This window comes from Helianthus annuus, chromosome 13, assembly GCF_002127325.2.
Source record: "Helianthus annuus cultivar XRQ/B chromosome 13, HanXRQr2.0-SUNRISE, whole genome shotgun sequence".
Taxonomy (NCBI): Eukaryota; Viridiplantae; Streptophyta; class Magnoliopsida; order Asterales; family Asteraceae; genus Helianthus; species Helianthus annuus.
In genome coordinates, this window is record NC_035445.2 from 7,334,231 (window position 1) to 7,349,141 (window position 14,911).

At 37.7% G+C, this 14,911-nt stretch overlaps 1 protein-coding gene across 1 annotated transcript; it reads left to right on the top strand.

The window, feature by feature from the left end:
- The first annotated feature begins 3,704 nt into the window (after nucleotides 1-3,704).
- On the top strand, nucleotides 3,705-5,657 carry LOC110897380 (T-complex protein 1 subunit delta). The gene has a single exon (XM_022144129.2). It carries the CDS (start codon nucleotides 3,846-3,848, stop codon nucleotides 5,445-5,447), a length of 1,602 nt encoding a protein of 533 aa, XP_021999821.1. The 5' UTR covers nucleotides 3,705-3,845; the 3' UTR covers nucleotides 5,448-5,657.
- The last annotated feature ends 9,254 nt before the right edge of the window (nucleotides 5,658-14,911 follow it).

Consider the following 14,911-nt stretch of genomic DNA (forward strand, 5'->3'; position numbering starts at 1 on the left):
TTTAAGGCTCTACTATGATGTTTAAACATAGGGGGACATGAAACATGTTCAAAAATATGTCGGATGTCGGTTCGTTTGGCCGTACGGTCACGATGTGCGTCTAATTACGACGAAACACGAACGGACGCGAAAAATGGTCCAAACTACGCGACGAATGGAATTTTATCAAGCCATACACTAAAATAAAATATTTTAGTGCTTACATAAATTTTTGGGTGTCCGGGGATATACAGAATGTAAGATATGCGCGAAAGTGCAAACTTGTGCACTTTTTGACACTTTTAGTCCCTGCATGACATAAAAGTTTATTTTTGCGCACCAAACACCTCTAAACCTATATCTAAGCTATATAAAGGATAATTAAGGTATGATTAACTCATGGTCATATTTCGGAAGGTCCGATTCTATACGAATCGACATACTTTTGCAGTTTGACGCAATTAGTCCCTTAATTGCGCAAAGTAGCGCGAAATACCGTTTAATGATATCTAAGCCTTCCATGACCCATATTATTCATTCCCAAGCATATACTTAAATATTACTCTGCCCCTGTTTGCTTAAATGGTCACCAAATGGCGTAGATTCAAAAGTTGACGCTTTAGGCCCCTCTATTGTGCAAACTTGCGCATCTCATCATTTACTAGCATTGAAGCCTCATCTAATCCATATTAGGCATCCTTGAAAGTATTATTAAACATCACGATGCTTCGGTTTCACTAAAAGGTCATTTCGAGGTATAATGAAACATATTGACACTTTTAGTCCCTCTAACTTGCAAAGTTGCGCGTAACTTTACTTATTGGCATAAAAACCTTAGATGGCCATTATTTAGCATTCCCGAGAGTATAATCAAATATCATGAGGCTCCCGGTTTGTTAAAAGGTCACTCAGAGGTAAGAATTAACATGTTGACGCTTTTAACCCTTTATTGCGCAAACTTTCAATTTATTACACAAACAGCTATACTCGATTGACAAGTGGCTCATTTGTGAAGATAATCATCGTGAGAGGTTATTTAGAAACTTATTTTAGGTATGCTAACACTTCCAGTCCTTTCATAATCACAGTTTTCGATTTTTTGAAAAATTAGTTACTTAAATTCAATGTTTGACTTTATTAAGGTTTATTACACGTGTCAATACATCATTGGACGTGATTTTGCGAGGTGTTACAAAATGATATGTATAACTCATTTTATTAGCGAAAAGGGCATTATCGTTAATTACCGAGTCCATGCAAGAACTCTATGTTATGGTCAGTATAAAATTTGAGAAAAATTTCCAAAAATCCCTAAATATCATATTAAAACAGTGGGTAGCAAGTTTGGTGTCAAAAATTGGGTTTAAATATGATTTATTCTGAAAATGCAATTTAATTAATAAAAAAGTTCAATTTTACGATATCTTGCATAACTTTAATTTGAGACCATAAACTGATGTCAAATTTTTGTGGCATACTTATATATCAGTAATAAAGCTTTTTGTCCTCTCACATTTTTTAAAATCTCGTTTTAATAATAAAAGGGCAAAATGGTCAATTTTAAGCAAATAACGGAACATGCATGTAATCTCTGATTTCTAAGAGACGATGTAGTATAACTTCAGAGTGTTATACTAACGTATAATATGGTCACAAAGGAATCCTAAAGCATAGCTAAACTAAGCTAAATCAGGTCAGAACTGAAAGTCAAAGCAAAAGTCTACTTTTGCGACTTTCGGTTGCAAACCGAGCCTAAACTCAGAATTGTCGGGTTGAACATGCCTAAACATGTTCTTATATTATTTACCAAGTTGTGTAAGTGATAAAATGTAATTTATAAATTCTACATTATCAGTTATGATTTATTTTGCAAAAAACTGGCTCGTTCGACTTTTCTATTAAGTAGTTTGACCCGACAATTGACCAAGTAAATTTGATAATTAGGAGGTGCCCTTTTAAGGGTTTAACACCTACATAATTACCAACACATAGCCACTTTCAATTCGAATAATGGCTGGACCGTTAGTGATTAATCACAAAGTCAAAGTGTAATTACGATATTTTTTACTTTCAGTCATTAAACTAATAAAAACTTAACTATAGAAGCTAAGAACGCTTACAATGGTCCTTAGCACGAAAATTAGACTTGAGAAAGCTTCCTAGATGACCAGGATGCTTCAGAGATCAATTGAGAGTGAAATGCTTGAGAATTTTGAATGTGAAAATCTGAATTGTGAGACGAAGCACCTATTTATAGCAAGAGGGAGTTGTATGAGATGAATCCAAGTGTCCCCAGGTGTTATATGATGCATACAAGTGTCCTAGTGGTTTCCCAAAACCGTATGCATACTGCTGGTTTCGTTCAGAGTTGTAGAAGATCCTCAAAGATTGCAGGTTTGCATGCTGGCAGCTGCCAGTTTTCGCTGGAAACAGGTATCTGTCATGCAACGCGCCAGACCAGGATGATCCTGGCGTGCCACGCGAGGCACTAGGTTTCAAAGTTTGTTTGTTTGTTTGTTTGTTTGCATGTTCAGTCCCTGCACTTTCTGAGCGCGAATAACTGACTTTTTCAGCATGCTTGGTCAACATAATCAGGTCTGGGATGCTCTAGGGAGTGGGAACATGCATTCATAAGTTTTGGATGCTTTGAAAAAGTCTCTCGATTGAAGAATTGCTATATTTACACTTTTAACCCTTTTCTTGGAAATTTCAATTTACATCAAATTTTTGAACTGGAACATTATGAAATCTTTATCAGATATTCATGAGGATATATTAACACATTACAAAGCTTTGGGAACGTTAAAAGGTCACTCAGAGGTAAGAATTAACATGTTGACACTTTTAACCCCTGTGTTTCGTAACTTTTGATTTTTAAGCCCAAACGTCTTCTTGTGTCCGTCAATTTATTTAATCATGAATACGAACATCTTATAAGGTCATTCAGAGGCATAAGTTTAGCATGTTGACGCTTTTGGTCCTTCTATTTACATCTTTACACTGTTTGACATCTTTAGTCCCTCAAGTTATCTTTTAACATGATCAGGGTTTTATGACACTTGTCACCACTGTATTGGACATGATTTTTGCGGGGTGTTACAGTGTATGTGAGTGGAAAAAGCCAATAAGTCAATAAGTCACTCCATACTGACTTTTCCAAAAATCCAATAAGTCAATAAGTTGTTTCAAAAAGCTTAGCCAAACATGTCCTTAATCACGTAATAAAAGCATAAACAATCAAGTTCTCATTATTGAATATGTAATTACGTAATAATCATAATTATAATAACATCAATTATAACAAATCATGTTGAATGTGTAATCACGTAATGAATTTATACTGATATGTAATCACGTAATGGTTTATGTTGAATGTCTAATCACATAATAGGTATTCAAAATCACGTAGTCATGTGATGTGTATTCAAAATCACGTAATGAACTAACGGGTATTCAAAACCCTGTAATTTTTTAAAGAAAACTCTAGCAATGGGTGCTTGAATTAAAGAGAATAAAATACTCGTTAATATAATGTAACTTTTTTTAAAAAATATTAATGTATGAAAGAATTATAACCGTTTGAAAATTAACTGAAAAGTTATTTATATGAGAAATTGCCTTTAAGATAAAACACTTGTCATTCTCTCTTCATCATCTCATGCACATAGTAAAAATCTATGTGTTGTATATTATACTTTACCTAGTTAAAAAAAATAAAGTGGAGAAGATAATTTCAAATGACATATATTTAGAACCGCCACTAGTTTCTTCTAGGGTTTTCACTTCCACTCAAATCCACAACCTAGGGTTTCACTTTCCATATCTTCCAATCAACTCACCGGAATCTCAACAACCTTCCGCCACCAATGGCAACCACCGTCGCTCCACCACCACGCGCCGGCAAAACCGAAAGCTACGTCGACAACAAACGCAAAGACGACATCCGCATGTCAAACATCAAAGCCGCACGCGCCGTCGCAGACGCCGTCCGCACCTCTCTCGGACCAAAAGGAATGGACAAAATGATCTCCACCGCCTCCGGCGAGGTCATCATCACCAACGACGGCGCCACAATCCTCAATAAACTCGACGTACTCCAACCTGCCGCCAAAATGCTTGTCGAACTCTCCAAATCTCAAGACGTCGTCGCCGGTGACGGCACCACGACCGTCGTCGTCATCGCCGGAGCCTTACTCAAACAGTGTCAAACTCTCCTCCGCTCCGGTATTCATCCGACTGTTATCTCTGAATCGATCTATAAAGCGTCGGTTAAAGCTGTTGAGGTTTTAACCGCTATGGCGGTTCCGGTAGAGTTATCAGATCGTGAATCGTTAATCAAATCGGCTTCCACTTCGCTTAACAGTAAGGTAGTTTCGCAATACTCTTCGCTTTTAGCTCCATTAGCTGTAGATTCAGTTTTATCTGTTGTGGATCCTGAAAAACCAGATCTAGTAGATTTAAGAGATGTGAAAATTGTTAAGAAGTTAGGAGGAACTGTTGATGATACTGAGTTAGTGAAAGGATTAGTGTTTGATAAGAAGGTTAGTCACGCGGCCGGGGGACCGACACGTGTGGAGAATGCGAAAATCGCGGTGATTCAGTTTCAGATCTCACCGCCGAAGACGGATATAGAGCAGTCGATTGTGGTATCTGACTACACACAGATGGATAGGATATTGAAGGAGGAGAGGAGCTACATTTTGAATATGATTAAGAAGATTAAATCTACAGGTTGTAATGTGTTGTTGATTCAGAAGAGTATTTTGCGTGACGCGGTGACGGATCTGTCGCTGCATTATCTTGCCAAGGCGAAGATTTTGGTGGTGAAGGATGTGGAGAGGGACGATATTGAGTTTATTACAAAGACGTTGAATTGTTTGCCGATTGCGAATATCGAGCATTTTCGTGCGGAGAAGTTAGGGTTTGCGGATATGGTTGAAGAGATGTCGGTTGGCGATGGGAAGATTGTGAAGATTACGGGGATTAAGGATATGGGGAGAACAACCACTGTTCTTGTTCGCGGATCAAACCAGCTGGTTCTCGATGAAGCGGAGAGGAGTTTGCATGATGCGTTATGTGTGGTCAGGTGTTTAGTGAACAAACGGTTTTTAATCGCGGGTGGTGGTGCGCCTGAAATCGAGCTTTCGCGTCAGCTAGGTGCGTGGTCTAAGGTTTTGCACGGGATGGAGGGGTTCTGTGTCAAGTCTTTTGCGGAAGCGCTTGAAGTTGTTCCGTACACGTTGGCTGAAAATGCGGGTTTGAATCCGATCGTGATTGTTACAGAGCTTCGTAACAGGCATGCGCAAGGTGAGATTAATGCTGGGATTAATGTTAGAAAGGGGCAGATTACTAACATTTTGGAGGAAAATGTGGTGCAACCTTTGCTTGTGAGCACAAGTGCTATCACTCTAGCTACAGAGTGCGTGCGGATGATTTTGAAGATTGATGACATTGTTACAGTGAGGTAGAATCGATGCAAACTTATCGGTTTGTTGGAGGTTTGAGGTATGTTTATCTATCATGGTTTGGTTTTCGGTTATCTTGTTTTGATGAGATTTATGATATTTTATGTAGAACCCTTATTGTATGTTTTGAATTGGCGTTTCTGCTCTTTTATATGACTGTTTTTATCTTCCTTTTATGTTAGGGTTATCATCAAAGAATTTTGAATGAGTGAATTTAATTAGTCTAATTAGCTTTTCATATTTGTTCCTGATCATATTAGTGCACAACAGTTTGGTATTAGAGTAAAAGGTTATTCGAGTGGCATCTGAATCTGGTGTATGTTTTGGGATTTGATATTTGACCATAGTTCTATAATTACGAGAATTAATCGATTTAATCCATGGGTTAATGTTGTAAAATAGCTTGCGATTTTTTAGATTGTTAAACCACACTTCAGGTATTAGGCGCTCAAGCCGCATTTGTAAAGTAGCAAGCCATATTATGACTTTTGATCGCAATCAGATTATTAGGATTACCAATTGCTTTCGCTTCGGTGGTGGTTGACTATTGGTTTTTTGTGTGTTGAGTTGTTAAAGTTGGCGTTTGTGATTACGCCTATTTTGGTTTTCTGTTGCTGGATTCAGGTTTAGGGCCATGGATATGAATCAGTTTGGTTACCCTTTTGGTCTAAACTGTGTACTCTTTTGTCAATCTTTTGGCCTAGAATAGATGCCAATAAGCTCATGTAAGCTTACCATTCTGCCTCTAATGCCAAAAAAGTTAAACTTTCTTATTACCCAACTATTAAAAGAATAAAATCCCAACTATTCTAACTCAACTTTCTTATTACCGGACCGGCGATGAACTCACTGGTGACCGTCTTTCTTTCATCTATTTTTTGCGTTTGGTGGAATGGAATTTCTGTCATCGTTCACCTTCATTTCTTGCCACACACCATGTCGATTGATCTCTCTCGCATCTTCCCTTGCTCGTGATGTGAAATTTTGCTGCCACCCAATCTAGGCAACAGTCTTGCAACTCTAGAATTATCGTAACAAGTTGTCGAAACGTTAGTTAGGCATCATGGGAGGAAGGCAATGGGTTTCTCACTATTTCTGAACTTTTTTCTCTTAGATTTAAGGTAGAGTGATCATTTCAAAAAAAAAAAAAAAGTTTAGAAGAGTGAACTGCCAAATTAGTCCCCGAGGTTTGGTCACTTTTGCCACTTTAGTTACAAACGCAAACTTTTTGAATCCCATGGGGTTTCAATTTTATTGCCATTTTCATCCAAAAGCAAAATCTAGTTAGATTTTTCACTTAACATCGTGTTTTTTTTTCCTCCCTTTTAATGAGGGCAAAATGGTCTTTTAAAGTTTTATTATAACGCATTTAGAAAAAAAAATATACCTTGACCTTATAATACAAATGTCTACTCCTTACTGACTGTACACACTGTTCAACTTTCCCCGATACCAGAGAGAACATGACAATGGTTTGCAGCTACCAAAACCCAAAACCACAACCAAAAGCTCCAAAGCCACATTCAAACCTCCATGAGAAGAGAAACCTGGACCATGGCTACAAAACTCTGCGACTCCTGCAAAATGACGTCAGCCAGTTTATTCTGCAGAGCAGACTCCGCCTACTCTGCATCCCACGCGACGACAAAGTTCATGCCGCTAACAAACTCGCCTCTCACCATGAACGCGTGTGGATGTGTGAGGTCTGTGCACAAGCTCCGGCCACCGTCACCTGCAAAGCCGACGCCGCTGCGCTATGCGTCACATGCGACCGTGCTATACACTCCGCTAATCCGCTCGTTCGCTGTCATGAGCGCTTTCTGGTGGTTTCGTTCAACGACGCACCGCTGCGGCGGCGAAGATCAGCGGCGATGATGACGATTTGGATGTGAATGTCGCCTGAATTGAAGCGGAGGCTGCGTTGTGGCTGGCTTCCGAATCCGAATATTAACAAAATCGGTGACGAATCTGGAGAAGATGATCTGAAAGTTACCGAATCGGAATCGGAATACTTGTTTAACAATATTGATCTCTATTTAGGCATAGATCTGAAAACGCCGGAGCAAAATGGTCTTTTTTTTAATGTTATAATAAAACTTTAAAAGACCGTTTTGCCCTTCATTAAAACGGAGAAAAAAAAGAAAAAAAAAGGTTAATGGATTTAAACACCCTCAACTATTGCCATTTGGCCGCTGGCACTCTCAACTTTGACTTTGGCTCACACCACTCCCAACTTAATACATTGTTTGTCATGGCACCCCCTCGTTAAATAATCACTAACTTGGTTAGAAAAATTAGCCTACATGTCATTTAAATCTGATGTGGCATTTATGATGTGTCATTTAAATCAAATCTGAAATCTTCCAATTTACTTCCTCACCATCTTCCAAACACCAAAGCTCAAACACAGTCACAGGTCTCTACTTTCCCTTTCATCAACCAAATCTCCTCATCCTATCGAATTCCTAATATGCCTTTTCGTTTCCCCCAAATCTCACCTTGTTCAATACTCCCATCCAGATAACAATTTCCTCACCCAATTTATGATAAACTAAAAACAGATTACATTTTCGCCAATGGATCTACCCAATAACCCTCGCCTCCATCTCCTCCCTCTTTCTCCTGTTCCTAACAACCCTCCTCCCCCTCTACCGCCGTTACGCCGCCGTTGCTCCGCCCTCAGCTTTCGTCGAACACAAACTCCACCCCATTGCAACCTCCACCCTCCCTCCACCACCACCCCGACTCGCCTACCTCATCTCTGGCTCCAAACACGACGGTTCCATGCTCCGGCGAACTCTCCTAGCCCTCTACCGCCCTAACAACAGCTATGTTGTTCATTTAGATGCCGATTCTCTCAAGTAGATCTAGAACTCCAGAACTTATATTAATGACCGATCGGTGGAACATGATGAACTTCATAACTCAGATCTGGAACTTCAGATCGCTCGAGTGTTATATGGACACGGTGTTGATCACGATGAGTGGTTCAATTTTAATGATTTGGGGATTGATTTAGGTTTTATAGGTGGGTGGGTGTGGTGGTGATGTAGAGGTGCAGCGGTGGTGGGTGGTGTGGTGGTGCTCGTTCAGCTGTGGTGGTGCAGGTGCAACGGTTGTGGTGGTGAAGGTGATGAACATGGAGGCGATATGGTGGGTTGCAACTTTGAGAGTTTGGGAGCAGATGATAGATGATAGAGAGAGGGGGGATGTTTAAGTATAGAGGAGAGAGAAGATTTATATATATATTATTTATTTGATTTTATTTTATTTCAGTTCCACATCACTTTGCCACCTCATAAAAAACAAGCCATGTCATCAAAAATTGAACACGTAAGCAAAAAGAACTAACGTGGTTAGTGCCTAGTTAACGACGGGGTGACACAGCATACAAAGTGTTAAGTTGGGAGTGGTGTGAGTCAAAGTCAAAGTTGAGAGTGCCAGCGGCCAAATGGCCATAGTTAGAGGTGTTTAAATCCATTAACCCCCCAAAAAAAAAACGATGCTAAGTGAAAAATCTGACCAGATTTTGCTTTTGGATAAAAATGGCAATAAAATTGAAATCACATGAATCCAGATTCGAAAGATTTAAGTTTTAGACTAAAGTGACAAGGGGCAACGTCCGGAATGGGTTGGAGAGGTGACTACCCAACTCGCCTGAAAGACTCGCAACCCCGTCACCAAATCTATAGTTTACTCAAAAGTTTAACATACAAAACTAATGAACATCGATTCCAAAGACCTCATGGGTGACAAGTGTGTAAACAGATGAGGCCAAAAGGGTAATTTTTTTTTTAAATGGGACAAAGTGAAATTTGATCATAACAGAAGTACCATTCATGTACATTAATTAAAAAGAGGGCATGCGTAGAAAACAAAAGCATTGGGGTATCAAGAAAAAATCTCACTTATGAAAGAAATATTGAAACCTGGGGTGGTCTCGTATCTAAATCTAAGAGTGGCTTGAGTTGGTTTGGTCATGGGGGCTTTTGGTATATTGGATCATTTCAATTTAATTTGGTAAAGTCGTGTGTTAATGTAGAAAGGGAAAATAACGAAACTAGCCATTGATCAATCACTCTTTCAAAAATGGCCACCTTCCAAGTCTTTGGAGAGACGTTTCACGGATCCACTTGCACGGAAGGCGTCATTTTCATAATGATGATTAACGTTTAGCATCATCCAATACAAACATGACACGTAGCTGTTTTTTTAGGGAATATTTCACAGAATAGTAACCAAGTTTCAAAAGTGTTCTAATTAGGTCACTGGTGTTGTTTTTGTTCCAATTAGATAACTTAACATTCAAATCGAGCCATGTTTTTTTTTCATGTGTCAAGAAAAAAATGGAGCATAAGATGATGGTGTCGAATTATTTTAATATATGAAATTATATTTATTAAAAATAAAAACCATTTAATTACATTAAAAATTAAAAAAACAAGTTACAATCCACGTCATCACTCGACGTTAACATCAAATAAAAGAGAAAAAAGAAACAAAAATCCACATCACCACGGTTACCTATGAAATTGATGAAAAGACCCTTAATTTTAATGAAGAATGAATGTTGAGTGATCTGATTGGAACACTTTTGAAACTTGAGTGACCTAATTGGAACACTTTTAAAACTTGGTTACTATTCTACAAAGTTACTCCTTTTTTTTAAATCTCGAGACGTCTCCTAGATGTTAGGCAGATGCCTACCAGACGTCTCAGTGAATGACCTGGCCCTTTTTCATTGGGTCTTCCAAACGTCTTCTTGTTTGGAAGATGTCTCAAGATAAAATACAGTCACGTGTCATATTTGTGTTGGATAACCCTATGCGTTAATCATCATTCTGAAAATGACGCCAACCATGCAAGTGGATCCGTGAAACGTCTCTCTAAGGATTTGGGAGGTGGCCATCTTGGATATTTTCCCATATATAAAAGAGGGGGGGGGGGGGGGGAAGGAAAGTGATGTATTGTTAAACCAGGTGTAATATGTTTGTTCCAAAAAAAGTTAAATAGAAGAAGTTGGGTTTCATGACGCATCGCTTATATCGGTTTCTTATAGAAGTGCCTAAAGAACTTGTTCCGGATCTGGAACCAAAAATAACCCAAAACAGTGTATTGCTAGAAACCGTTTTCATATCCTATGATTAGAAACTGGTTCCAACCCGGTTATACTCTTCCCGGACATGTCAAAACCCATAACCAGAATTGGAACCGATCACTTCTCTTTCCAAAACTAGTTTCACACCTGAACCAATTTCAATGAATACCCAGTTATAGATTGGAACCGAAATGGGTTTTGAAAAAAAAAACCCGGTTTTGTGCAGCTCTAGTTTTTTATACTCATAACTGAAACCGACTCATAAATTTGGGTTATAAAAACATAACTGATATTTGCACTACAAATTTACTAATTTGTGGTTTTAGAACATTGCAACATTCTTATTTGAAGTTTTATTTAGTTTTGAGTGAATTTCAAGAATTGTCCTTTATCTTTATACCTATTTTCAGGCGCTGTCCTTTATGTTCAAAATTGACGAGTTTTGTCCTTTATTTTTTCAAATCATACATGTTTTGTCCTTTAGGCCTAACCCGGTTAGTTTTTTCAGTTAAATTTGGTCATGTGCACATGAGGACATTTTTGTCAATTCAGGTGGTGGCAGGTGGTGATGCGTGGAAGAGATCAATTTTGAATTTGACAAAAATGCCCTCATGTGCAAAGCAGATGATCAAATTTAACTGAAAAAACTAACTGGGTTAGGGTTAAAGGACAAAACGTGTATGATTTGAAAACATAAAGGACAAAACTCGTTAACTTTGAACATAAAGAACGTCTGAAAATAGGTATTAAAATAAAGGAGCTTGAAATTTTTACTTTTTTATCAATTACTTCTCGATACGCTTTTAAAGGATGGACTCATTATGAGGCCCAGAAAATTGATGGGCCAATCCAATAGAAGCATGATATCCGTAATTCCTTATATTTAGTTTGGACTCAAGTTGGAACTAGAGTACATGTGACAGTTGAAATGATAAGTTCACCTTAAAATTTATCGTGTCTAACAGGGATACAAAGCGGGGTTTTTCTTTGCCAACCCGGGTTGAGGAGAAACCGGTTGGGTAGAAAAATATTCTAACCCCATCCAGATCAATTAGGCTTAGGTTGAAACCAGTTTGAGTCATAAACCAGTATCTAAAACCGGTATATAAAAAATATGTATACACTTTTGGAGTCGGGTTGCAACAGGTTAGGCTTAAACTGGTTCGGGTTGAAACCAGTTTGGCTCTATGACCCACTAATGACACCATTTAGACTACTCTTTCTATTCATTTGTTGTATTTTTCTAAATCTATAAATTGGATTGGAAATTATAAACGAACAAGGTCATGTTCACGTTCGTTCATTAAAGAATAAGCTTGTAAATTAACTTTCACGAATGCTTACTGAACAAGATCTCTTGTTTATGTTCGTTTATTCAGGAAATGAGCGTGTTCATGAATTGTTCTTGGACACTTACCAAACACAAATAACGTTTATGAAAATAAATGAATACACACAAACATATATATCCACTTTAGAAAAAAATTGCATTTTGCATTGCAAAGATCACGAAGAATCCACCAAAAAGTAAATAAACACTTAATATAATTATCCGAACAACATTTGACATAATTATCGTAAACATGACTAACACAAAATTAAGAAGTTTGTCAAGATTTGACACAAACTGAAATTGAAATGGTCAATTGAGTAATGTTAGGGAGGCATAAAGTATAACTAGGGTTTCAAATTTTTAAAAACTAAATAGAATAAAACAAAAATACGACATATAAAAGCCTTTAAATAATGAACATATATTAATGAACATAAATGAAAACATGACTAAACGTTCACGAACATAACCTACGAATGCAACCTCTTTCATGTTCGTTCGTTTAACTTAACGAACGGAATTTCTTGTTCGTGTTCGTTCATTTATTAAATGAACGAACATAAACGAAATTCCAGTCGAACGTTTAACGAACTGTTCGCTGAACGTTCAGTTCGTTTACAACCCTATATACAATGTATACGAAAAGAGACAACTTAAAACTAAAGTAATGAATATTTGTTTTTTTTAAACGTCCAACAAAGCCCGGCCACCGGGTTACACCCATAAGCAAAAGGCTACCCATGTCTGCGCTCACAGACAACGTCGATGACTCGGCCTGTAACCAATTCCAGGGGAAACTCGCCGCACGAAGGTCTGCTGTGGTAAAACACTGGCTTGCGCATTACATTGTGTCACTAATGCGACTCCAACCAACGACTTTCCCTAGAGAATGTGATTCGGATATTGCTATAGCTCTGTCCCTTTGGTAGTGATGGATATTTGTATACATTCTTTTTTAAGCATTTCTCAAATATCTCATTAAAGATCTATTTGCAATAAATTATATTATATTATATATATTAACAGAAACAACTGATGAACAGTGCTTCACTTTTTTTAATATTGATTTTTTCTAAGGTTTCATATTATATTGGTTTATTACATAATTTGATTTTAAACATATTTTTTTAGAGTAAACTGTCATTTTGGTCCCTGTGGTTTGGCCAGTTTTGCCACTTTAGTCTAAATCTCAAACTTATTACATCTGGGTCCCTATGGTTTGCATTTTGTTGCCATTTTAGTCCAAAATCCAAAAAACCTATTTTTTTTTACTGTTGCAACCTCCTATTTTGTCCTGTAGTGCAGGGGCATTTTGGTCCATGTTAATTTATTATAACATTTCAATAATTAATAACATCTATCTTCAAGAACATCATCAAACTTCATCATCAAAACCCAGAAAATCAAGAACATCATCAAACTTCATCATCAAAATCCAGAAAATCAAGAACATCATCTTCAAGAAAATCAAGAACCCAGAACAAAACCAGAAACCATCACAAAAATCAAAATACAGACAACAAATCAAAACAAAAACCGATTTGTAAAAAGAAACGAGGCTCAGATCTGTATCTTCAAGAACATAATCAAACATCATCATCAAAACCCAGAAAATCCAGAAAATCAAGAACAATTGTCCCTCTGTCTCTCTCAATACATATACATATATAACGGAGGGTTGTTGAAGCTAATCAAAATCACTAGCGGAAAGAGGCGGCAACCACCCTCAGAAACCATTGCTCCTCTCTGCCTCATAGAGTAAACTGCCATTTCGATCCAGATCTGCAGTGCCACCACCGTCACTCCACCCGCCACCGCCCCACCACCTGCCCTCTCGCTAAAACCATCCAAAAAAGACGCACAGCCGCCGGAGCTTCTGCTTCATTCTTTCACCGCCACCACCATAACCACCGCCACCACCAATCTCTCTGATCTCTAACCCCCACAAACAATCAGATCAAAATATTTCTGATTTCGATTCAGATCTGAAACTCAAAGCTTTTCTCTCCAATACACACGAATGAGAGAGAAACATGAGAGAGAGAGAGAGAGAGGAACGCAGAGATGACGATGACGATGGTGGATCTGAGTTTCGGTAGGGACGACGCCGGAGTGGTGCTCAGGTGGGACGATGATGATGATTTATTTGGGGATTATGTTGATCGATCTAGGTCTCAACTTAACTGATCGATTTAGAGAGAGAAGAGAGAGAGTCTGTTAGGGTTTTATGATGATGATGATGATGATTTATTTGGGGATGAAGTTAATTAAGAAAATGTAAAATGAAAAGCAAAATGACCAAAATGCCCCTACACTACAGGACAAAATAGGAGGTTGCAACAGTCAAAAAATAGGGTTTTTGGATTTTGGACTAAAATGGCAACAAAATGCAAACCACAGGGACCCAGATGTAATACGTTTGAGATTTGGACTAAAGTGGCAAAACTGGCCAAACCACAGGGAACAAAATGGCAGTTTACTCTATTTTTTATATAACTTTTAACATGTGATCAAAGTATCTGTTATCAAACAGGAAACCATAAAAATTAATACATACTGGTATTGGTGTTGTTTGGTTTAGTTTGGTGCAATATGGTAGCAATACGGTGTCAGATTATCGAAAACAAAAACAATAAAATAAAACCGGTACAGATACAGAAAATTTTCAATCGGTTTCGATTTGGTTTGATAGCGGCACGAAGGACCATAAATAGTAAATAAATTTTTAAGTATTTGTTTTAATTTTGTTAATAGTAATTACTTTTTATTTAATATGATATTTTGCTAATAACTTGTGTATGTTAAATTTTAAAAAAATGATCCAAAGACGCAACTATGTTTGATTTTTTCCAATATCTCGATATAAATCTTACTGAAAATGGATGTTGCGCAGCTACCATGCCGAACAGAAAACCGACTGAATAACATCGGTACCGATATTCATTTTTATGGTTTTTGGTCAATCTTATTGAAAATGGATACCGTGTGCTACCGTACCGAACATAAAATTGACCAAACAACATCAGTATTGGTACC

Excerpts from the sequence above, each read along its gene's own strand:
- LOC110897380 (XM_022144129.2), top strand. The coding sequence starts at position 3,846 with ATGGCAACCACCGTCGCTCCACCACCACGCGCCGGCAAAACCGAAAGC.